This window comes from Lichenostomus cassidix, chromosome 2, assembly GCF_008360975.1.
Source record: "Lichenostomus cassidix isolate B80296 chromosome 2, HeHo_3.0, whole genome shotgun sequence".
NCBI classification, from domain to species: Eukaryota; Metazoa; Chordata; class Aves; order Passeriformes; family Meliphagidae; genus Lichenostomus; species Lichenostomus cassidix.
This window is the reverse complement of record NC_139482.1, coordinates 140,282,433-140,305,305: the sequence shown is the minus strand read 5'-3', so window position 1 is coordinate 140,305,305 and position 22,873 is coordinate 140,282,433. Positions and strand designations below refer to the sequence as shown.

The window sequence follows — 22,873 nt, the reverse complement described above, 5'->3', positions numbered from 1 at the left end:
CCCACTTGGTTGTAGTTGCGTCTGAAGCCATAATCTCTGGGGAAAATATGAAGAGAGTTTTGTAAAGCAGACAGCAGGAGCTTCATTGCTCAGAAGCCCTGGCCCCACATTGGCAGGGACCTGTGTGGGGATTCAGCAAGGAGCACCACCACCCTCCCCCCCCCCACTCTGAGCAACAAGCTATTTAAACAGCACACTCTGTGCTCCGGACTAGCAGGAATTTGTGTAACTGTGCAAAGCCATCGAGCTTGGGACCTTCTAAATAAATGCCACATCTATCAGTATCTAAAGCATAAAGAACATCCCACCTAGCCCTTCCCAACCCCATAACCAGTGTCATTAGTGAAATCAGCATCATCGGTTTCTTCAAGGGTTAAAAGAATAATCCACAGCTGCTGCCAGAAAGAGGCAGAACTAAACAGGCAGCAAAGATTTAGAGCCAGAAGAGAGATATAAAGCTAACTCAGTCATCAGAATGGACTGCAACAAGAGCATATACATACAGAGCAAGAAAGAAAGCGAGAGGGCGTTTTGTTTGGGTAGCTAATGTTCCCTGGACAAGGAGAGAGAGAAATTCTCCTTTGGGTTTTTAATGCCACTCTAAATATTTATAGCAAGATCACGTCCAGCTGGTGAGACAGAGGCGGCAGGGAGTAGGGAGGGAGGGCACATTTTCCCCAGCACCCCAACATCATTCTCTGGGTCGTTTCTTTATTTGAGAAGAGGGAAAAGGCTGTAGATTACCATGTTTACCCTCAGAGTGACTCAACTGCACAAATCAAGTCCAGCGGCTCCTGCTTTTCCTCTCCCTCACCTGGCCTCATACACGTGTGCATGCACACGCAAATTGTGTGGGCAGCCTCCAAAAAGCTGTGCCAGCCTGACTCCACCCTGTCTTTAACATGGGGCTGGGCCTTCAGGGTTTTGTCTGGCCTTCAGACATTTCACCACCTTGTTACGCTGCACTGAAAAGCCTCTTGGAAAGGCCATGCACGGCACAGCCATGATGCAGAGCTGCCAGTTTTAGAGGAACAGGCTGCCCACATCCCTGTGCTCTGCTGCTGCACTATGGATGCAGGGGCAGGAACACGTGGAGGACTGCAAACACCAGTGTGGCATGGGAGTTGTCATAAGGGCACTGTGGCTCCCAACGGTTTTTGCTCATCTGCGTTGCTGTGACTGAATGCAGTCATGACTCACCTGTGAGCTTTGGCTTTGAAAATATGAGAAGGACTTTTGCTTTAACATTGTGTTTCCCTGTTGTAGTGAGGTTTAGAAACTACATTTTAGATTCAACCCTACCCTAGAACAAAGGGAGAAATCTCAGCAGAGGTGAGGAGGCAAATCCAGTTACCCAGGCAAGGGCAGCCAATTCTATTACTCTTGAAACATCCAGGAACTTGGCATAGAGTTGTGACACATCACACTAGACCTGCTGGAGACCCCAGCAGGGGACCAGCTGGTGTTCTGGAGGATCCTTCACTGGCATAAGGTGTTTGACTGATCCTAGCCCTGTGGATGGATTTAGGCTCATCATCATAGATGCCTGCCATGGGAGTGTTAAATATGGGCACCTACCTGTGATTGAGGCAACTGAGCACTTGTGGACACCCAGCAGTGCCTAGAGGACTGTTCACCTGCTCAAGTACAGGTTGCACATACTGGTGACCTGAATTACTTGGCAGAGTCAGTTGTGTTGACTAGACCTCAGTTGCTGCAAAAGGAGCTTGGACATCTTGTTCATGAGCAGGCATCTGTAGTCAGGGAGCCCACAGAGATGTGTGACCTGGGGAGCTCTGTGCCACCCTGGGAATTGCCACTCCGGAACTTGGTTTCCAGCTTGCTGTGCTCACTGCAGCAACCTGCTCCAGCCTTCCCTGAGGTTCCTCAAGCCATCTGATTGAGAAGTTCTTTGCTAGGGGTTTCAGAGAGCTGCCATCCTTAGACAAAAGGCTACAACCTGGTGTTTTCTATATGAAATATCAAGCAGCATCATAAAGATAAACTGCTCAAAGAGTGAACTTCACTATGGGCTTGGCAAAGGTAGTTGTGCTTTCCCTGCCCACCTTGGAGCAGTGCTGGGTGCAGGGTCCCTGTGCATCAGCATCTCCCACCACACTGCAACAGGCTGATACTCCCCAGATCTCTCCATAAGGTGGAGACACGGTCCATCCCACCAGAGTCCCTGGAAGCCCTTCTCTCTCCACCTTTCTCCATGAAATGACGGTGACAGCGTAGTGCCTCGAGGCATTGCAGACTGTTTACAGGCTTCTAGAGTTCCCAGGCAATTTAGGACACAGTCCTGGCGCTGTTTCCAAATACACAGCCAGCACTTTTATAAGTGAACTTTCCTCTCCGTGTCTATTTATTATATGTAAACATTTGCCAGAAAAACACCACTCGGGCATGCTCAGAACCAGGCAGGTCACTGCAAAAGGCAGCGGCAGCGTCACATGTGATAAGAGCGCGGAGCCCGCGGGCGCCTATTCTTAGCGCTGGAATGTACACAATGCTCCTGCGCACAGCGCCCGGCCCCGCGGAACGGACTGCGCCACAAACACGGCCAGAAATCACCCTCTATGAATCACCTGCCTTCTGAAAGGAACCTCCTGTGGGTTTATAGGGTTTTGTCCACGCTCTAGCTGTGGAAAAACTCAGCAGAGAATAAACGGCAGAGAGTAAGTGCATGCAGTGAAGGACAGCAGAAGGTAAACGTTTCTACCCTTCCGTTCCACTGCAGGTTGAGCAGTTAAGCCATGACAGTAGATACTCATCATATTGTTCTGCCTGGCACTTAATTTAGTCATTGTGTGTCTGATTAACATAAAAAAACCACAGCTAAATGGAGTTAATAAATAACTTTTAATGCAGATTCCCAGTCTCTAGGGTTCTGTTTGCCCTGCTGCAGAGTTCAGCTCTGCCAGATTTGCATTCTTTGGGAATGACTAACTCTAGAGGAAAGAGGCACAAGCTACTAAACTGCTAATACTTTAAAATAGTGAATAAATGTCTAAGTGCATTTATTCAACATTATTAAAATGGACAAACCAATTGCTTCAGCCATCCAGCTTTAATTCAAAATCAGTGAGATAACTTCAGTGCTTTTGCTTCTTGCCAGGGACACAAGACAGTGCTGACCTCAGAGCTGCAACCTATCTGATAACTTTATGAAAATTTTAAAGGGTCTTAGCGACCTTTTGTCTTCTTTATTATTTTCCCACTGTGCTTAACCCATGTTCCATTTTTATGGGTAATAGTGAACGGATATTTAGAGCAACATCAAAGTCCCGACTTGTTCCCTTGGAGCTGGATATTTCAATAAAAGCTGCTAAGAATTTGAGGTTTTCTTCTGCCAAGTACAGAATCCATCTCTCTCCTATTTTGCTATGGAAGAGGGATCCACTGAAGAGTTTCTCTTCAAAGACCAGGACTTCTCCTCTGAACTGCTGAGGCAGCTGAATGCTCTGCGGCATAGCAAGATGCTGACTGATGTTACCCTCTGCTCCAGGGGCTTTGAAATCCCCTGCCACCGAAACGTGCTGGCTTCCAGCAGTCCATACTTCAAGGCAATGTTCTGTAACAACTTCAGGGAGAGTCACGAGGCTAAAGTCATCCTGAAGGGCATCGACGCCGATATTTTGGATCAGGTTATCCTTTACGTTTACACAGGGGAGATTCTTATATCCACTGAGAATGTCTTGTGCCTCTTGGAGACTGCCTCCATGCTGCAGTACACTAAGCTGTTTGAGGCCTGCTCTGCCTTCCTCCAAGACAAGCTGACTCCTGACAACTGCCTGAGTATGATCAGACTGGCAAAAATCTTGAACTGCCAAAGCCTGAATAAGAAAGCCAAGGCAATGGCTTTGAAATGCTTTCCTCTGGTGGCTTCTTCTGAGGACCTTAAGGACCTTTGTCCCATGGAGCTCATTGATTACCTTGGGGATGACGAACTCTGTGGGGAGGAGGAGCAGGTCTTTGAGGCACTGATGGTCTGGATCCGGCATGACCTCCAGGCACGACAAGGCTACATCCAAGAGTTGTTCAAGAAGGTCCGACTTCAGTACGTCCATCCAACTTTCCTCTTCCACTTCATTGCTAATGACTCACTCGTTCAGTCCTCACCCACCTGCAGGAGCATCCTGGAGTCAGCCCGGAGGCAGATGTTTTCCTTGTACAGCACCAACACGCCTGACATCAAACCCATGATGCATGTTCCTCGCAGGTACTCCAACCAAGAGTTCCTCGTCATCATTGGTGGCAGGAAGGACAGCCAGCAGACAAGGGATGTCCTGCTCTATGATGACAAGACGAACCAGTGGCTGAGCCTGGCCAAGCTTCCCTTGCGCCTGTACAAATCCTCTGCAGTGAGTTTACACAGCAATATTTATGTGCTCGGAGGGATGCCTGTTAGCAATAGGAAAAGCCTGGTCAGTGGTAATATTTACATTTACTCCCTCAAACTCAATCAGTGGAGGTTGATTGAGCACATGTTAGTTCCACGTTACTCCCACAGAAGCTTGGCATATAAAAATTATATTTTATCATTCGGTGGAATTGGCGAAAATCAGGAAATCCTGAATTCTGTGGAAAGATACGATAGTGTCTACAACACCTGTGAAAGCATGGCAAACATGCCTGTTGCTGTCCTTCACCCTGCTGTTGCTGTCAAAGATCAGAGGGTCTACCTCTTTGGGGGAGAAGATATTATGCAAAACCCTGTTCGGCTTATCCAGGTAATGGTCAATCCTGCTTGTCATAACCAATTTCTTCTAAAGTATTCAGCATTTCATCACCCACAGGAGAAAATCAAGCCACTCAAAAAACTTCATTGTGAATTGCAGCAAGAGGCAGGATGAGCTGATCCATGGCCTCAACGAGCATTGCAGCTCTTCCATTTTGCCCTTCTGAATGTTTTTCAGGCACTAGGGCGAGGCACTGCTTTGAGTGTCAGTCAGCTGTGCCGCTGGTGGGCACTAGGGTGAGGGCTGCTGCAGGTGATGCCACAGCAGGCAGCAGCAGCCCCCCTGCCTGGCTTCATGCCTGTAGCCAGTCTCACCAAAATCAGTGTTCTCCACTTGGCGCCGAGCTGGGGTCTCAGCCACACACCTGCTCACTCACAGCAAACACAAACACTTGCCATCATTAGAGCGATTAGATACTCACTCATCAAACGGCCAGAACCTAAAGTGACAGTCATTTTGTATAAACAGTTATGTTAAAAATGTGGGTTCTGCCACATGTTGCTGGCTCTCTGCCTGCTTTCAGCAGTTACACTCTGTTAGGAGGAAAAAATACATTAATTTTTTTCTTATCTGATTTGATGCTTTAGAGACATTGTAATGTTTCTTTTCCCATGAGTGTTTTTAACTGTTTGAGGTGCATTAAGTAAGAAGGATCATTAAGACTAAGATGGCAACAGGACATGAGCAATGCTTTATGGTTATAACGGTACTTCATTATCAGGGGAAGGAAATGTATTTATCAGTTAGTGGGGAGATGCCCTGGTGATATTTGCTATATTAAGAATTGGATAACGTGACATAAAAGTTTGTGCCACCCAGATGCAGATGATTGAATGATCATCATCTGGCAACAGCTCTTTTTCTCACATACATTGATGACTTAGTACCACTCTAAGTCCCTTTGCCAGTCTGAGTGCATACCAGTCACCAGCATAAATATAGCAGCTGGGCAAACATGGTGGCTGCCAGCAGAGCTAGGTGAAGCTGAGGTTTGTTTGCCCAGGAAATTGCTAAGGCTAATAAGGAATACAGAGAATAACTGGAAAATGAAATGAACCAGCTTGGCCTTTGGGAGAACAAGTTAGAGTGATTTAACGGCCATGCAAAGATTTACAGCCAAGAGACTTGTATATGGTAGATACACTGCCTTAGTGCTTGTGCTAGCATCTCCTGACCAGACAAGCTTGGGGAGCCAGAATGCTTTCCAAGGGGACATATTAGGAAGAACAGTGGGTACATTCCCAGATCTCCAGCAATTTGAGCCAAAGGATTGTATTTATTAAGGAAAAATGAAACCAAGAAGTTCCTCTGTAATTACAATTGTCAGTTAAAATGCAACATAAACAGCTGTGTGAGTATCTTCTTTTTTTTTTGTCAGGTTTACCATGTCTCCAGGAATACGTGGTTTCGGATGGAGACCAGAGTAGTGAAGAATGTTTGTGCACCAGCTGTCGTGATTGGAGACCAGATTATCATCGTAGGTGGTAAGGACTCTGTTTCACCTTCCCTCTGCCTCCCCCTGCCCAGATCCTGTGGGTTTTTGCAGCCTTCCTATTTGGGGTGCTACCTCAAAAAGCACCTGGAGCTTGGGAAGGAAAGGAGGACTGTGCCCACCCTTCACACACTTCTCTCATGGAGTCTCATGGCGATGGAAGCGGAGATAAGTTCTCCATGAGGCATTTTCTTACTCCAAGTAGCAGGACCTGGGTGGAAGAAACTGAGGAAAAGTTTAATCCATAATTGTAATTTGCATAATGCAAGTTAAGGCTCTGCAGAAGGGAGGAAGCCAAGAGCATGGGGGTCCTGTACCTCCCCTGCTGACTCACAGCCTGGTCCTCCCTCTCTGCTCTTCTTGAAGAATGGAAAGCATGGTTACCACAAGGGTCTGGATGGCTTTGTCAGGATGGGTGGGCTATAGATCTGTGAGGTGTTGGTTGGTCTTTTAGCTGCCTTCTGGCAGTAACTGTGAAATGTCCCAAAAAGGGTGTGAAACACTTGGAAAGAGGAAATTTGTCAGTGTCTTTTTCAACCTGAGGACCAGCCTCTGCCCATGGCAGTTGGGTGTATCATGTCATTGATAACTTGGCACTCTGCAGTCCTTAATACTGCTTCCCTGACCACCGACTGGCAGGAGGAAGCACGTGTTGAATTATTTAAGGGAAAATGGGACACACAGTGTCTTTAGCAAAGCAGAGGATTGAACCCAAACTGCACAGGACACAGTCGTGTCACCTCTCAGGGAGAGGCCACTGCTATCCTTTGCAGTGAGAACAGGGGAGAGCTGAGTCTGAAGGTCCAAGGCTCCTGTGGGGCAGATTGCTCTGGCCTCAGACCACACTTGTATTTTTCTACCATAGGCAAGGCTGGGTACCAAGCTTCCACACCTCCACTGCTCCAGGGCAATGGCCCTTTTATCAGCCCTTCCCTCTCAGCTGATACGAGGTTATATCACCCCCAGAGGGAGAACAGCTATCCACTAGGTCACTGGCTTGGTGGCCAACACAGATGTGGTGCCAAGGGCTGTAGGAGTGGAGTGAGCACTGGTGGCACTGTGCTGTTGAGTACCCAGCTGCAGTCAACAGACAGCTACAACTTACACTGGTTTCTGTGTTTGCAAGTCAAGCTCTAGGAGTCTGGTAAAAAGGAATATTTTGGGATGTTTGAAGGCACATGCAGATAACTGCAAGCTCCAGCTGTGTTTGACTGGTTGGTTGCCTGATTCAATGGGTTTTTTGGTGCTCATCAAGCCTTGGCTGCCAAGGGGCTATGAGACAGGGTGAGGACAAACAGAAAGGAAGAATAACAGGCTGGCATTCCTGTGACAGATCATCACATCCTAATTTAGATATCTTAATTCTGTCTAATTATGTACCAATATAATAGGTTTTACTGAACACTAGAGGGAAATATATTATTATTATTATTATTATTATTATTATTATTATTATTATTCCTTCTGCTGGCCATAAACTCTTAATTCCCATCTGTCTCTTCCACCTCTGGCTTTGCATTCAGGGTACACCAGGAGAATAATTGCTTATGATACAAAAGGCAACAAGTTTGTTAAATGTGCAGACATGAAGGACAGACGAATGCATCATGGGGCCACTGTCATCAAGAACAAGCTGTATGTCACAGGAGGACGATGTCTTACTTCAGACAATGTCATCAAGGACTTGGATTCTTTGGACTGCTATGATCCGGAGACTGACACATGGACACCAAAGGGAAAACTGCCACACAAACTCTTTGACCATGGGTGTCTTACACTCCAATGCGTCCCCAGTTCTAACCTTCTCTAAACAACTCTTGGTACTTCCTTGATATTTTGTGCTTTTCTTCTCAGAAAGGACCCACCTCACTCTGCAGAGAGCACATGGGGAATCTTCATGGAGTCACACAAACTCCTGACCTTGAAGGCACCAACAGCTCTAGTTCTTCCCAGACCCTGTGCCAGAAAGGTCATGAGCTTTGTGCTCACACTGTATTCACCTGGCTGATATTGCATGTGGTGCTGCTGAGTTCAGTCTGGAGGCCTTATCCAGCATCTCGGGAGGAAACAGGAAAAGGATACTGGGTAATAACCCAGTGTGGGACTTGTCCTTGTACAGACTTTACAATGAAGAGTGAACAGGTATCTCCAGGGAGAGTAAGATCTTTGTTTTCATGCAAACTCAGCTGCCTGCCGCAGCACTTTGCTGCTCAGTGCTGACCGAGCTTTCCTTTTCCAGTGGTGGGAGTGTTTACAATAGGAAGCCCCAAGCTCTGGTCTTGTAGCCAGCCCAGCAGCAGCTGCCTGAGTTCGCTGTGGTGCTCAGCTCATAAGAAATAAAATTTTAATGCTCCTAACAGCAAATTAGAAATTGGCAAAAGACTGATGCTTTGATCTGAACTCTCATATTGCAAGAAGATGCATATCTGACTTTTCTGAGTTAACACTCTTCCACAGTGCAGGGAAGTTTTTTGTTCTATCTGCCAGCCCTCTGAAGGAGCAGGAGAAGATTGGATGGAAATTAAGATTGTCTGCATCTTCTTTTTCAAGGGATCTTGTTTTGCAGGGATCTTCCTTCTCCTTTTGCATGAGGAATAGCAATGGAGTTAGTAAGGATGACTTTGGCTGATGGAGTTCCTGAAATCTGGAATAGCAGAGAGGACACATGCAGGAAAGAGGATGTAAAAGAGAAGAGGTATTTGGGAGGAACAATTTCTTTTTCCCTTTCTCCTCTCTCCAAACCACTGGAAAAAAGCCTATGAGACAAAGCCAGTGACAGGAAGCCAGCTTTCCAAGAAGAGCAAGTCTAAATCTGCCACTTGGCAAAACAGCTCTGGCTCCACCAATATTTTCGTGGGGTTCTGCCACTAAGTGCATAGTTTTAAAGGGAGGGGATTAATCATCAGACACTGAACAGGCTGTGAACTGCTGTTAAGTCACCAGGCTTGGTAATATTGCTGAGATAGCAAGGAGCTTTACAGATAACACTGATGACCACCATCCAGAGAAAGGATGGCAGAAACAACACCCCTTTTTCTTCATATTTGAAAGAAACTGGGACTTTTCAAAGGGTACAGGATGGTGTGAGGAAGCCACACTCAACCTGCCTCTTCACAAAAGGCTGCACAGCCATGTGGTCACCACCACATTGCAGGAAAACAGCTTCAGACACTGAGATCCCCTCCTGTAAACAGAGCAGAAGGGTGACAGAAATAGTTAACAAAGTGGAGGGCTGGAAGGAAGTATTTGGTATCAACTGCTGGTTTAACAATGCCAAATAAAAGGGCTATTATTGTTTGCATGAGCTTTGTGTTCAGGAGTCCCCATTGTTCCCTCCCTCTGTTGATAAAGGGAATTGTTTTTGCACCAGTGAGTATTGCCAGAGTTTCCTTCTAAGGTTCTGAGTAAACCTGCAAAAAATGAGTGGAAACCCAAACTCCTCTCCCAGCTCAGAAGCCTTTGGCTAGATTTCTTTTCAGTCTTGTAGTCTATATCATCATCTCCTCCCTGTGCAAAGCAGAACTAAATCATGGCACTTGCCAACTTGAGCCAGAGCAGTGATTCATCCTGCTTCCTCACAGACCAGCTCCAGCTCTCTGGAGAAAGAAGCTTTGTCATGGCCAATTATGGAAAGTCTGCCCCAGGGAGATGTTTATTCCTAACCCTGCAGTGCTGCCTTCCCAAACTCCTTCCTGTTGTGACCCCACTTAGCTCCAAACTCCGGGAGACACCAGTTGCTGCCATGCATTTTAGCTGACACGGATTCCTGCCAGGCTCGTGACTGTACCCAAAACTGAGGGAAAAAAAGTTGACTTGGGGCCATAATCCCATGTTTGCAAACCGTTGCCACAGTCCTTGGTTTACGGTTAGAAGCTAACAGATTTTTTTTAATTTCCATATCATATAACTAGCGATTTTCTCTGTGTTCATGTGGGACCAAGCAGTACCTTGCACAGCTGTAGCTGGGCAGGAAATGGAGAGTGCAAAGAAGAGGCAGGGTTGTGGCAGGATTGAGCACAGCATCTCTCTCCCATCTCTTGGGGAACCCTCTCTTCACCCCCAAGTCCTTGGAAATGCCAAGTGCTATGGCCAGCTCTGCTCTGGCTGCAACCCTGTGCTCCTTCTCTTCACAAACTTCTCACCTCATGCCCATAATTCAAGGAATTTGGGATTGCTGGGTAGTAAATTCAAAATGTGATTTCTGATAGACTTCTGTCTTGTGGTCAGTTTTGATGCAAACTCTGACCAAAGCTTTTGGGGCCCTTTGAAGAAGAAGGGCTGAAATCAGAGAACACTGTTGAGCCTTTCCAAGATAGATGAGGGATGGCAAAGTCACTCAGTCACAGGTAGGAAGCAGCACACGCAGCTACAGAATGGGAGCTCTGGGCAGGTGCCATGGGGAGAAGAGATGTTACTTTTCTAATCAAGTGCTGACCACCACCTGGCCCACCAAAACCACTACCTAATACCATCCTCACTGTTTTACAGTTGTTGTATCCAGTGGTAAAAGCACTCCTAGCAAAGGTTGGCCAAGGTACCTCTTTCTCCAGTGTCAGGAGGGGACTTTTTGGAGCAGGATCTGAAAGGTTGTCACTACCTGATACACTTTCACATGCTCTTTGAGAGGTCTCATTATCTAAATATTCAAGCATTTGAGTAATCACTTAGATGGAAATCCCCCATGGGAGAGCAGCAAGGTAGCTCACCAATACAATGATGGGCCCATGTAAACATGGGAATTTGTTGATGTTCATTTAATTACCATGGAAGCCATGGAAGATAGGCTTTTTGAAAAGATTTGTTGATTGACAGTCAACTTTTAGAAGGGTTGAGCACCTGCCAGAGTTTTTCCAATCAGGGAGTGCTCTAAAAGCTTATCACCTCCAAGGCCTTATTCTCAGGTGTCCTGACAAAGTCACAAGATCATGGAAACCATAGGACCACATGGCTGAAAGCAGCCTGTTCCATGAGACAGTGAGTTACCCAGTCCCTCATGGTACTTGTCCAAAACACTGAAAATCTCCCATGAGAGACTGTCTGATCCTTCTCCAAGTAACATACTTGAGGTGTTATTGGCCTCAGAGGTTTTAATGCTATCTATCTTCTTTGCTGTACCTTCTGCCACAGAGATAAAGGGCAATCGATTACCCTTTTAGATACCATATATTTTTAATATCTTTAAAGTTTATTAGGATGTTTCAAAGTCTGTAGACTAAACAAACCCAGCCCTTTCAATCTTTCTTCATAAGTCATGTTTTCTAGACCTCTGATCATTTTTGTTGCTCTCCTCTGGAAAATTTTCAGTTTGTCTGTTGGTGGTTTTTTATTTATTTAAGTGCAGGGCCATGGCTCAGTCTTGAAGTGCTGAGAAGGGCAATAAACCCTTTCTGCATCTTACCTACAGCATTCCTGGTCCCAGAGCCCAGAAGGATTTTGCTTTTCACAGCAGCAGCACATTACTGACTGGGGTTCAGCTGTCCTCACAGTTAAGGAATGCTTGCAAGTTTGGGCAAGGTCACATGGAAAGACTGCAGGACATCCAGAATCTCCCAGGGTTATTCCCTTACTCCATCTTTGCTTTGGCTCATCGAGATCCCAAGTCAGAACCCGTTGAAAACAATGTCTCTCCATGCCTTCAACAAAGGGCTTTGGACTTGGCCCTAATTATTGTGTTCTCAGCTAGGTTCATCACTAATTCTGTTAATTTTAACAGCAAATATTTAATGTTTGAATATTTTTTTTTTTTTTTGCTAGGGGAAAAGTTTCAGGCAAAAAAAGAAAAGGAAAGGAGAAGATGGCATTTTCTTTACAACTTTCTTCCACTTGCCTTGCTGCAAACCCAGAGCTGAGTCCTGCTGCACAGGCAGCCTGTGGCGGCAGCTTTGCTTTGATCTCAGCAGAGTCGTAGGTTAAGCCTGTTTTTTCTCACTGTAACCATTTATCAAACAATGCAGTGCTTTCCAAGGGCAGCCTTTTTCTTCTGCAGTAATATGTTTATAATTATAATGCATTTCCTGCTTCTTTTTGATTAAACACACCTGACAAAGTAGGAAAGATGTCAACGCATAAATAAACGGGCACACGGAGTTCATTGCTTTGTCAGTCCTCTTTTTCCAAATGCCAAGGAGTTCATTGCAAGGTGAATCCTCTAGCTGAGAAGGAAACAATTGGGTAGAGCATATATGAATAGCGTACAGGGTAATTTATCCCTGGCATTGTTCCCTAGCCTGACCTGAGAGCCATTAATAATTGACAGCAACAAAAACAATCCCTTTTTAAAAATATAAACATCCATACTTTTTTCCAGCTGCTTGAAAGCTCCCCCGCAGAAGTTGAACAGTCATATTCTCCATGGCACAACAAGCATGAATTCCTCAGTGCAAGGTTGCACCAGCAAAGGAGCTGAGATCTGCCAGTTAATGAGCTGCTAATAATGTTTTCAATAGCTAAATCTGATGAGTTTGCCCACAGTGTAAATGAAGCAGAGTTCATGTGGACAAACTGGTGTCTCAGGCTGCTGCCACCAATGTCCACAGGGCTCCTCAGGGTTTGTGTTGGAGCCCTGAGAGGCTGATCTGGCCTCTTCTGTTTATTGATGTTTCCAAAATAGTAGCAGAGTAGCGAGGAGCCCAACTGCTCTGTCACTCGGCAAGTCACCCAGTGGCTCCAGCTGCTGCCTGTCACTTCTCTCCCCAGGGCTCTTTGTTTGCCTGCACTTCTTTCATGTTGCAAGAACCTTTTCTGAGAAAAGCAAGCAGCAGCACATCTTGAGCAGCCCTGGGCCAATAGGCACATGTCTCATGACTGCTTTAAACACAAGGCATCCCCACAGCTGTTGGAGACTTTTGGCTTAAGGCTCAGGGTTGAGCCATGAGGTAAAACGCTGCTGGAGGTGGGAAACGGTGGAAGAATGTGGTCCACTGCTTCATCTGGTCAGGAAGATGTTTGTAACCCTCCTCCTATATCTAATCTTCCCACGTCTAATTCTCTGAAGTTTGTTTCTTGACCAGGCTGTGCCTTTTGATAAATAAGCCATGTCCCACCACCTCTCCTGAAAGCAGGCATGTTGGGACAAGGACAAAGGCATGTCTGCTTCCTCAGATCCTCCAGTGCCACATCAGTAATGACATCCCCTGAGTTTTGCCCTGGTCTGGGCACATTGCTGAGTTTTCTCTCAGCTCTTGCTCCTTAGTCTCTGTAGTTGCCCTGAACCAACATTTGGAAGTGGCAATGACTGCCCAGATCACCAGGAAGTGACACCAAGGACTCTCAAGTCCAAATTTTCAAGCTGTTGGAATGCTTCTGGTCTGGAAGATCAGCCCAAATCAATCTGAGCCTTAGAGCAGAACCCTGGCACCTCTCTGTAAGGGCTGGAGGACTGTAGGGGAATGTGTTCAGCCCTGAGGAGCAAAGAACAAACTTCATGGAGAGTGCTGCAATGTGAAACTTGGCTACAAAGCTGCAGTGCTGGGAAAGGGCAGTGTTTCATCCAGATCAGCAGCAAGCCCTGGAATTAATAGGCTTGATTAAACCATTTTGATGTGCATGGTATGTGGAGATAAGGGCCCAATTCCCTAGGGTTTCCAGTGAAAATGAGATGCTAACCATAACAGTACGTGACATTCCCTGACAGGGGTGAGGAACACTGCTGGAAATCAAGAGACAAGTACAGACCAAGGGGGCAAAAGAGGCAGCTTTTGGGAGGGCAAAGTTACCACGAACTTGCTGGATGTGTTTCAGTGCTGAAATGACGTGGACCCTGGCACCAGGCAGCTGAAAAGCAAGGAACTATGCCTGCTTTGTGTTGTTATGACACATACATTTCCCTGAAAATGACATTAAAGTGTACCAGAGGCTCAAACATTGTTCTGTTTATCTATTCCCCTGGTAGGATCTTAGAGACAGCTTGAGCACTGCAGAATATGGCCTCTGTCAAGAAAACTTTGCCTCTGGCGTGAGGACCAAGCAAACCAAGTGTGAAATGGGAAGCCAGGGCGTCAGGGCACACAGGACTGTTGCCCAGAGCCACCTGGGCAGGGCTGCATCCCTTGGAGACACACTGAGGTTTGCCAGATAGGAAGCAGATGGCATAGGATGATTCCTCCCCATCGTGTGGACTCTGCGTTCATCCTGTGCAGAAACATGGAAAGGCTCCTCATCACCCAGGCTGTGTCAATGGTGCCTCGATGAGCTTCAGGCCACATTTCAGCCCTGGCACTCCCTTGCAGTGGAATTTGCAGCTGAATTACCCATTAATTCATGGCATGGACTAACACATGCATGTGCACATAGAGCCATGGCATCCAACAGAGAAGAATCCCAGCAACTTAACCGCGTGCCATCTCCAGCCTTGACCAAGGAGGAAAGCAGAGAGGCCCTATGGATGTTCTTCAAGATGCTGTGATATTGAATGTATAATTCAGACCTTTTTAGAAGAAGGAAGTCTTTGGGCTTGGCAGGTTCTAACTAAAGGCTTCTGGCTGAGAGATCCTGTTCAGAGCCTACTGCTCACAACAACTTGGAACAAATGTCAGGAAACAGAGCCTGTTTCTTCTTCCGGGGAGCTCTGGAAATTTTCTCCGGAGAAAAGTAGCAATACACAGTGAAAGAAGTGGTGCAGGCAAACTGAACAACAAATGGCAGGGAAGCCAAAGGCATGTTTGCCCTTCCAACCTTGAGCATATGTTTTTTATGGCATGAAGTGTGACATGCACAGTCGATCATGTATATCAGACTGAGAGTCCGTTATTTGTGAAGGCAGCATAAAATACCCAGGCTCTCACTCCAAAGAGCTTGTGAGAAACTGGGAGCTGAGGACACAGGTGGCCCCTCAGAGCATCATCAGCTGGAGTTTCAAAGCATCCAGCTCATTCATTAGGCAAGAACAACACCTTATGCCATAATCTGGATAACTGAAGTAGAAATAAAATAAATAAAATAAAATAAAAGAAATAAAATAAAATTCAGCTCTTTCCTGTGGCTCCCTGGTCCGCAGATCAGCACACATATATGATCAAAAAGTGCCAAGGCCCAGGACTCTGCAGAAACTTGGGCAAAATTGGCTGCACCAGCCTCTTCTATCTCCAGGTGTCTCATAGCCAGAAGGGAACCATTACCCTAAAACCCACCTAAGAAAAGACGTTTTTTCCTCTGATTTTCCATGTCAGGATTTTTCCCTTCCCCAGGAAAGGTAGCAGAAGGGTTGGGACAGTTCTAGGAATGGACACACAACTGGGGAAGTGGATCCCTTCTGCTTTTAAGAACAAGTGATTTATAGAGTAAGGACAGAACATTCAGACAGCTCAGGGCACTCTGATTTGCAGAAACAAGCTATAAAAGCCATTTAGATTGTCTGAAAATACCCTGGAATTTCCCTTTCCTATTTCCTAAAGCAATTTCAAAGGTTGGGTAACAGGTAGTGCAGACCAATCTTCTAGGATTGCCACCAGTGAAGGGAAATGCAGCTGGGGAAATGATTACATGGATCAATAGGATTTTGCCTTTATCATATTTGTTTGACTCTAGAACACATTTACTGATTTGTGGCTGGACTACTGCAAATACAGCCATTTTCATGTAAGTACAACATACTGATTTGTGGCTGCAGGGTGTTGGTGAGCTCAGTTTGATCAGGAGAAAATCCCTGCCCAGGTTTTAGCAGAAACCTTCAGACACACTGATACTGCCAGGCTTAGTGGGATATGGCACTTGCAAACAGCATGAGTCATTTGCCCTGGAGCTGTAGGAGCAGAGAAGATCTGAAGATCTAGATCAAATTGGTGAATCTGCAGCATCTGACACAGTTTAAGAGGTTAAGCCTATTTATAGACAAATGAGAGTAATTTTCATAGCTGAAGGGACTGGGGTTTTTTTTTAATAAATTCATAATAAACTCTGGGGAGAAGAATACTGAGATCTGTACTCAGATAACTCTTTGGAGATGAGAGAAAGTTTGTCCAAGGATGGAGTTGAAGGAGGCAGTAACTCAAGAGTGCATTTCCCTCTCCCTGGATTAAGTTGTGCTTTCAGGACAGTACAAAGCATCCCTGTGGAGCCAGATCTTGATCTCCCTGCCTGGTGCATAGGTGGAACCCACACAAGTGAATTTGAAGCAGGAAACTTGGAGAGACAGAATGGATTTGCATCCACCAGGAAACAAATGGCATATTTTCAGAGGAATTTCTGTTACGGTTTATTGTCTTACTTCTTCTTTAGTAAAATATAATATTTATTATTAAAAGGGGACAGCATTTTGCTCTTTTAGTGACATAAAATTGAGTAAACATTCTTGAACAGACAAATTGTAAACTACTAGGCTTACAGTCCTGTGGTAGATCACACCCCTTCTTGTTCTGGTCATGTCATTTGCCTGTGGATTATGTCTCGCAGCAGAATCGGCTCAAAGCCTACTTCAAATTTTGCCTGAAGTCTAACTCCAAGAAACCCTCTTGGTTATCACTAATGGTGAAAATGAGAGATAGTTTGCTAGTGGGTATCAGCAGTGCAGTTATGTGGCATCACCAGTAAGTGAGAAAGGATGGGACTTGCCGAGTGATTGTGGGTAAAACATTGTTTCTTTCATGCATCCAATGCCATATCATTAAAATAACAATTATACCAACCCCACAAGGGCATTTCAAATGACTCTGCTGAAGCCTAAAAATGCTGCCTTTTGTGACTTGCCAAAGATTGCTTTTGTACAATCCTAATGCAGTTACTTGCTCTTTAGGAAGTAACCACACGTATAGAAACAGTGCTCTAATATAAATTTAATTATGATCTTAAATAAATGGGTAATCATCTGGATAAGCATGAACACTTATGAAATTAATATGGGACTGATTTTGACTGAGGCTACCCACTCCCCTCAGAAAAAAAAAAAAAAAAAAAGATAATAGGGCTGAAGTTTTTCAGCCCGACCTGCTTTTCTTAAAATGTAGGGGTTTTAACACTGTTTTCTGTAGAAATCAAAGATGGGCTGACTATGGACTTATAGACCCATGGGAAAAACAGGGCCTTATGAAAAGGACACAAACACTAGCAGGATTTTTAGGTGGATTGGGCCCATGGACTAGTGATGTTTTCACCTAAGCAAAGGCTCTCTTTCTTGGACGCAATCTCCTAAGTAAGCTTGAGGATTTGAAAATCATCCCATTGAGGTCACCCGAAACATTTTCCAAATTCAGTATAATGATCTATGGATGCATGCAGCACTCCATGCACTCAATTCGTTCCCAAGTCTGCAATTTCAGATCATGCCAAAACATGGCATTTCCATAACATGCATTTCTACATGCCAGGTCTGTAGAACCAGTTCCGTGCTTGTCTTCCTGGAAAAAGCAAGTTTCTCTGTTCTTTCAGTGTTTTTACACCAGCCTTTCAGAGATGCCTTCTTGTAACATCCCCTCAGCATCTGTTTTATTTTAAAAGGATAAAAATGCATCGAAGTCTCACACATTCTTGCTGCTTTCAAGCTCCTCCAATTACGTTATTTATATGAATCCATTCCCTTTTTTTGTTAGGCTTTTTTTTTTTTTTTTTAGTTTAAATTTCATATACCCAGTGGCAAGGACAGAGAGCCGTAGGGTGTGTTGTTTTTAAAAACCATTTTATTTTGTCTGCTCTCTGATGAAAACATCTCTGCAAATGTAGGATAGCAAGGATGTTTGGGCACCTGCCATCAGTCTATTAATTTTAAGCTGATCCTAGGAACTGGCAGTACTTGACTATCCGGTTCCCAAGTAGCATTTGTGAACTGCAGGAATCCTTCAATCTTGTCTTCCAAGAATGACTCCTTGGGTCCTTGCACTCACCACCTGTCTTTGTAAGCTCAACTCATCCTGAAATCTTACAGTTAACATGAGACATCTTCATTCTTTGGCCTCTGCATGTGTGTCTCAGTACAAAGGGGGACACGGTGTGACGATGCCCAAGCTGGCAACCCAGTTTATGCAACAGCATAAATTTCATCAACACTTGTGCAAGTCAGAATTCCTAATTTATGCCCTGGAGCTTGATCTGACAGTAGATGGGTCAAATGCTTCAAGGGAGCCTTGCAGCATTGGCTAAGTCCCCCATGACTAGCACAAGGCTCCCTGGTTCTCCTATTTTTCACACCTTCTCAAAAGCAGCTCCACTCAGTGTGCTTCAAGCGAGGCTAGCAAATCAATCAACTGCCTTTGAAAATTCTAGCCTTGGTCTTTGTGACCAGATCCTCTTGAGAACTGCACTGCCTGGAGTGAGCAAAGAGCTTTCCTTGTTTTCCTCAGACAGAATTCAAGCAAACTTCTGCTGACCTCTTCATTTTGGCCATTTGATTTCAATGGGAAATGGACTGCACAGGGAACTTGGACCTCAAGCCTTGTATATTTTCTCTAATATTCTTTCATCTTCACTAAAAAACATTTACTAATATATTAAGCTAATGTTTCTCTACAGAGGGTCACACACAGTTCAGCATGCATCTTGCATCCAAAGATTTCTCCAGGTCTCTAGTGTTAAGTTTTTCTAAACAGGTCAACTATTTACTTGCTGTTGCTGAAGGGAACAAGCAGAGCCCTTCTAGTTGACATCTAAAATAATGAAAGGAAAATCATATGTAAACCATACTTTCTGGAAATAAACTAACCCTTCTACATTTACAGGGTCAGGGGAGTACGAGTGACCCCAGATATCCCCATGTGACTGCCCAAGTTTCTACACAGCAGGAGAAAACAGGTCACAGAGATGTAGTTACAGAAGTTGAAATGGGGATGGAGGGGAGATGAGGAAACACTGCCAGATTTAGAGTAACAGGTGGTTCCTCTGCGGTATCCACAAAGAACGAGCGGTGCTGGGTGCTGAGAGCAACCTCTGCTGAGATGCCTGCACAACGTGGGGTGGAAAAGTGTCTGCAGGGATGGAGCACCATGGAAAATAAACAGAGGAACCAGCACATGTAGCGTCAGCCCTTTCCTAGAATTGGTCCTGCAAGGAGCTTTGGAGAAACCTGACCCTGTGATAAAGACTGTACCTTAGGACTTTGGAAAAATGGGATTTAGGCACCTGCTGTCCCAGACTGTGTCTGACTATCAACAAACAGCTTGGCCACGATGCATGGATCCCAGCAAGTGCTTAAATACCTTCACAGACATGGGTGTTGCTGTCTCAGTTCTCCTATTTCCTTTCCATGCTGAGCAAAAAATAGCTGGTCTCTGCTTCGCTTGATGGAGGAGACAAACACACTCTGCTGTGTCAAATGCTATTTGAAATGAGGCTCGCATTTTAGGGGCCCATTCAACTCAGAAGGAATGGCCCATTCCCACTTCCAGCCCAGCAGAGGCACCTCATGTGACCCTGCAAGTTTCTGCCCAGCAGAGGACAGGTCACACAGAGACAGTGACAGAAATCCAAGCAGAGCACTTTGATCCAGAGATTATCAAGCCCTGGCAACTATGGGAGTAAGCTCAGAGCAGTTGAGAAAACAATTAGCAAAAGGTTTGAAACACAGCCTCTAGGGAAGCTCAGAAAGATTGCCCCTATGCATTTCAGTGTCTCATATGGACACTGAGCTGGGTTTTCCACCATCCCACCCCTCATGTGAGCACTGGCACATAAAGTAAACATTAAATACTATAGTCATCATTTACCTCCAATTCATGTTCTTAAGCCTGTCCAAGAGAAGGAAGAGCCATATTTTAACATGCTAATCTTACAAGATTACACTGCTGCCATGTGCCCAGGGCTTTCAAAAGATGCAGCCAGACCCTCCCTAGTCCCACTGACCTTTTCCCATTGATGACTAACATCAGGCCTGCCTGTATGAGTAGAGAGCAAACGAGTCCACAGTGGCAATTCCTTGGCAGGGACTTTGTTCACCTTTTGGTGCCACATTTAATAACTCTGGGTGGCACTTATTGGAATACATTTTCCAGCAAGTGTCATGCCAAAGCCTTGATGAAATCAGGCCTTCTGTCTGATGTCAATCACCTACCCTTCGCCAGTTCAAAAGTGCTGTCCGTGATGGAAAGGCAAATCCTAAGGAGTGCTTCACCCCAGGGCCTGCAGCAAAACCTGTCCTAGCAATGTGCTGTAGTAAAAAATGTCAGTAGTCCATGGCCTTCGACCTGTTCTTCTACACTTTGTGTTGAACTACAGAGGCACCAATTAGAGGTACTCACTACATTGGAGATACTTCCACGTGTCTTCCTATCTGTTTTATGAGAAATCTTTCATGGACACTGGAGCTGGAATGTGCACAGGCATGAGTATCTACCGAGGGGCATCAAAGTGGAAATTCATTCACCACCTTACTTTGCAGAAATTACTTCATCTTTAAAATAGATTGACCCAAACAGCTGATTACAAAAATGTGAATATATGTTATGGTGTGGGCAAAGCTAAGTCTCATGGCCAAAGGTTATCCTTGCTAACTATGCAAAAGTAGACAGTGTTCTCACCCCAGATTAGGTTATACTTTCAGTTCTTGTTGTTCCCTGGTGTCAATAGGAAGTATGTTCTCTGGCATCTGTATCAGGCCCGTTTGCACCAGTCCCCAACGGCTGCAGATCTGCAAATTCTGCTTGTGGGTGGTGACTTTGCCTCCTGATCTTTTGTTTTCAAAATGCAGCTGCAGAGGAGAGGAACATGGCATCATTATTGCTATGAAAGGTCTTTTCATCCCCTGTGGTTTCCGGGTTAGAGCTGTGTTGGCTGAGGATTCCTCCCCCAGGGTGGAGGAGTAATGGAAACACAGCCTAAAAGAGGATCAGGAGGAAGATGTGAAAATGAGCACAAATTTACAGTGTATGAGTCAGTGCCACAAGGAATCTCTATCCTATAAGTCAAGATCACACCTCCTCTTGGTACAGCAGAGCTGTTCCCACACAAGGAGAAGGCATCCTGTGGTGTTCAGCATCTTAAAAAGGACTTGTGTCCTGACTGAAAGTTTAATGGTGGGAAAATATTTTCAGGTCAGTAAAACTGAAATTTCAGAGAAGGGCAGGAAAAGCAAGCATGACATGCTGCATTCACTATCTGCTGTAAAATAATACAGAGCAGGCACTGAGGCCAAATCCTATGCATCTGCAAATCAACAAAGCTGCACTGATGCTAAACTGATGCTGAACTGATTAACTCTGCTGATGAGCTGGCCTTTGTCATCAAAACCAGTTCTTGTACTGTAACGGGTCCCTCATGGGATATTGTATTTCAAAATTTTCATTAACAGCCTCACTTTAGATTGTTCAGAGGAATTAAACTGTAGCTCTAGCACAAGGAGTAGGCAAGATGGGTTGAGAAATACCCAAACCAATAAGTCCACTGTTGAGTGTCTCCAGACTGGCCCTATAAATCCACAGTTAATGGCAGACCGGGGCTGCTGGTGGCTGGAGCTCCAACCTGAGCCTGTGGGCTCTCCAAGGCAGATATGAAGTCCATCAGAGTGGGAAGAATTTGTTCCCTAAGGAAAGAGCCAAGGCCCAACAGAGAAAGACCTTCTCCTTTTTGGTAAGTGTGAATGGGGCAAAGCAGAGTGAAGCCCAAAGAGCAGGGCCAGGATTGAGCCCAGGCAGGATTAGGAGGTTGACACTCAAAGCAGCCATGAAGCAGACTAGACAAGCTGAAGTCTACTCTGAACTAAAGGTCCAAGGGACTGGCACAAGGTAAAAAAGCAATGTGGAAAGAGTTCTTTTTATTGCTGTGTATGTCTTGAGGACCAAACACTGAACTAAAGCAGAAATGGTATGTAAGAGAGCAGAGCAATAGTGGGTGGAACTGCTACATAGACCTGACCACTGGGCCATCCATCTAGACATGCTGCTCAACAGTAGCCCATTGCTTCTCCAGTGGGCCACACCAATGGCCAAAGAGCAGCCTCATGCCATGGCAATGGCCAAAGAGCAACCTCAGGGCCACACAGATGGCCAAAGAGCAGCCTCAGGGCCGCACTGATGGCCGAAGAGAAGCCTCAGGGCTGTACTGATGGCCGAAGAGAAGCCTCAGGGCCTCACCAACGGCCAAAGAGCAACCTCATGCCACAGCAATGGCCAAAGAGCAACCTCAGGCCCACACTGATGGCCAAAGAGCAACCTGAGGGCCACACAGATGGCTGAAGAACAGCCTAATGCCACACTGGCTGCTCACCTGTCACATGCAGGCAGAGCAATGCACTGTCTGTGCAGCAGCAGTGCCCAGCCTGCCCACAGGCAACCTCACAGCCCAGGGAGGCACCTCACATTCCTCTGCCATGAGTGTGGCTCCTCCTCACCCAGCTGCTGCCAAGTCACCACGTGTCCCTGTACCAACCCTCCAACCAGCAGCTCTCCGGGGCAATCCAGAAGGAGCTCCTCCAGGAGAGAAGGTGCTCACAGAGGTGGTGGACAGGCGGTATCACTCCTCATCTGTGGGCAGATGGTTTTGGGACAACTACTTCCAAGGAATTGCAAGATTAGGGTGACTCATGCTCGAGCATCTACCAGCCTGGGAGACATCCCAAGAAACCCAGGACAGAGGAAGCCCAGGACTCAGCCCAGACAGCAGCCTGGGCCATACCTGTGCCCTTGGCACCCATTTCGCAAGCAGTCCCTCACAGGTGTCCATGCAATGTGCACCTGCATGGGCAGAGGGGACACTTGTCATCCCCTGGATCAGTAGGACACGG

General features: G+C 45.8%; 1 protein-coding gene across 6 annotated transcripts; it reads left to right on the top strand.

Moving 5' to 3' along the window:
• The first annotated feature begins 2,448 nt into the window (after nucleotides 1-2,448).
• Nucleotides 2,449-15,196, top strand: KLHL38 (kelch like family member 38). 6 transcript variants are annotated; one of them, XM_085053521.1, is made up of 4 exons: nucleotides 2,449-2,708; nucleotides 3,258-4,733; nucleotides 6,121-6,226; nucleotides 11,989-12,325. In XM_085053521.1, the coding sequence occupies exons 2-4, from the start codon at nucleotides 3,387-3,389 to the stop codon at nucleotides 12,081-12,083; spliced, it is 1,548 nt and encodes a 515-aa protein (XP_084909647.1). In that variant the 5' UTR covers nucleotides 2,449-2,708; nucleotides 3,258-3,386; the 3' UTR covers nucleotides 12,084-12,325. The 6 variants fall into 6 exon arrangements, with proteins under 6 accessions (XP_084909647.1, XP_084909649.1, XP_084909646.1 ...); XM_085053523.1 differs by lacking the exon at nucleotides 11,989-12,325 and adding an exon at nucleotides 14,126-15,196 and having other exon boundaries at nucleotides 2,451-2,708; XM_085053520.1 differs by having other exon boundaries at nucleotides 2,456-2,678; nucleotides 7,758-12,325.
• Nucleotides 15,197-22,873: the final 7,677 nt, after the last annotated feature.

What these genes read in the sequence shown, in the direction of transcription:
- KLHL38 (XM_085053520.1), top strand. Translation starts at nt 3,387, where the DNA reads ATGGAAGAGGGATCCACTGAAGAGTTTCTCTTCAAAGACCAGGACTTC. An exon ending in ACCCTGTTCGGCTTATCCAG is followed by an intron (nt 4,734 to 6,120) that starts GTAATGGTCAAT and finishes TTTTTTTGTCAG; the next exon opens with GTTTACCATGTCTCCAGGAA. An exon ending in CCAGATTATCATCGTAGGTG is followed by an intron (nt 6,227 to 7,757) that starts GTAAGGACTCTG and finishes CTTTGCATTCAG; the next exon opens with GGTACACCAGGAGAATAATT.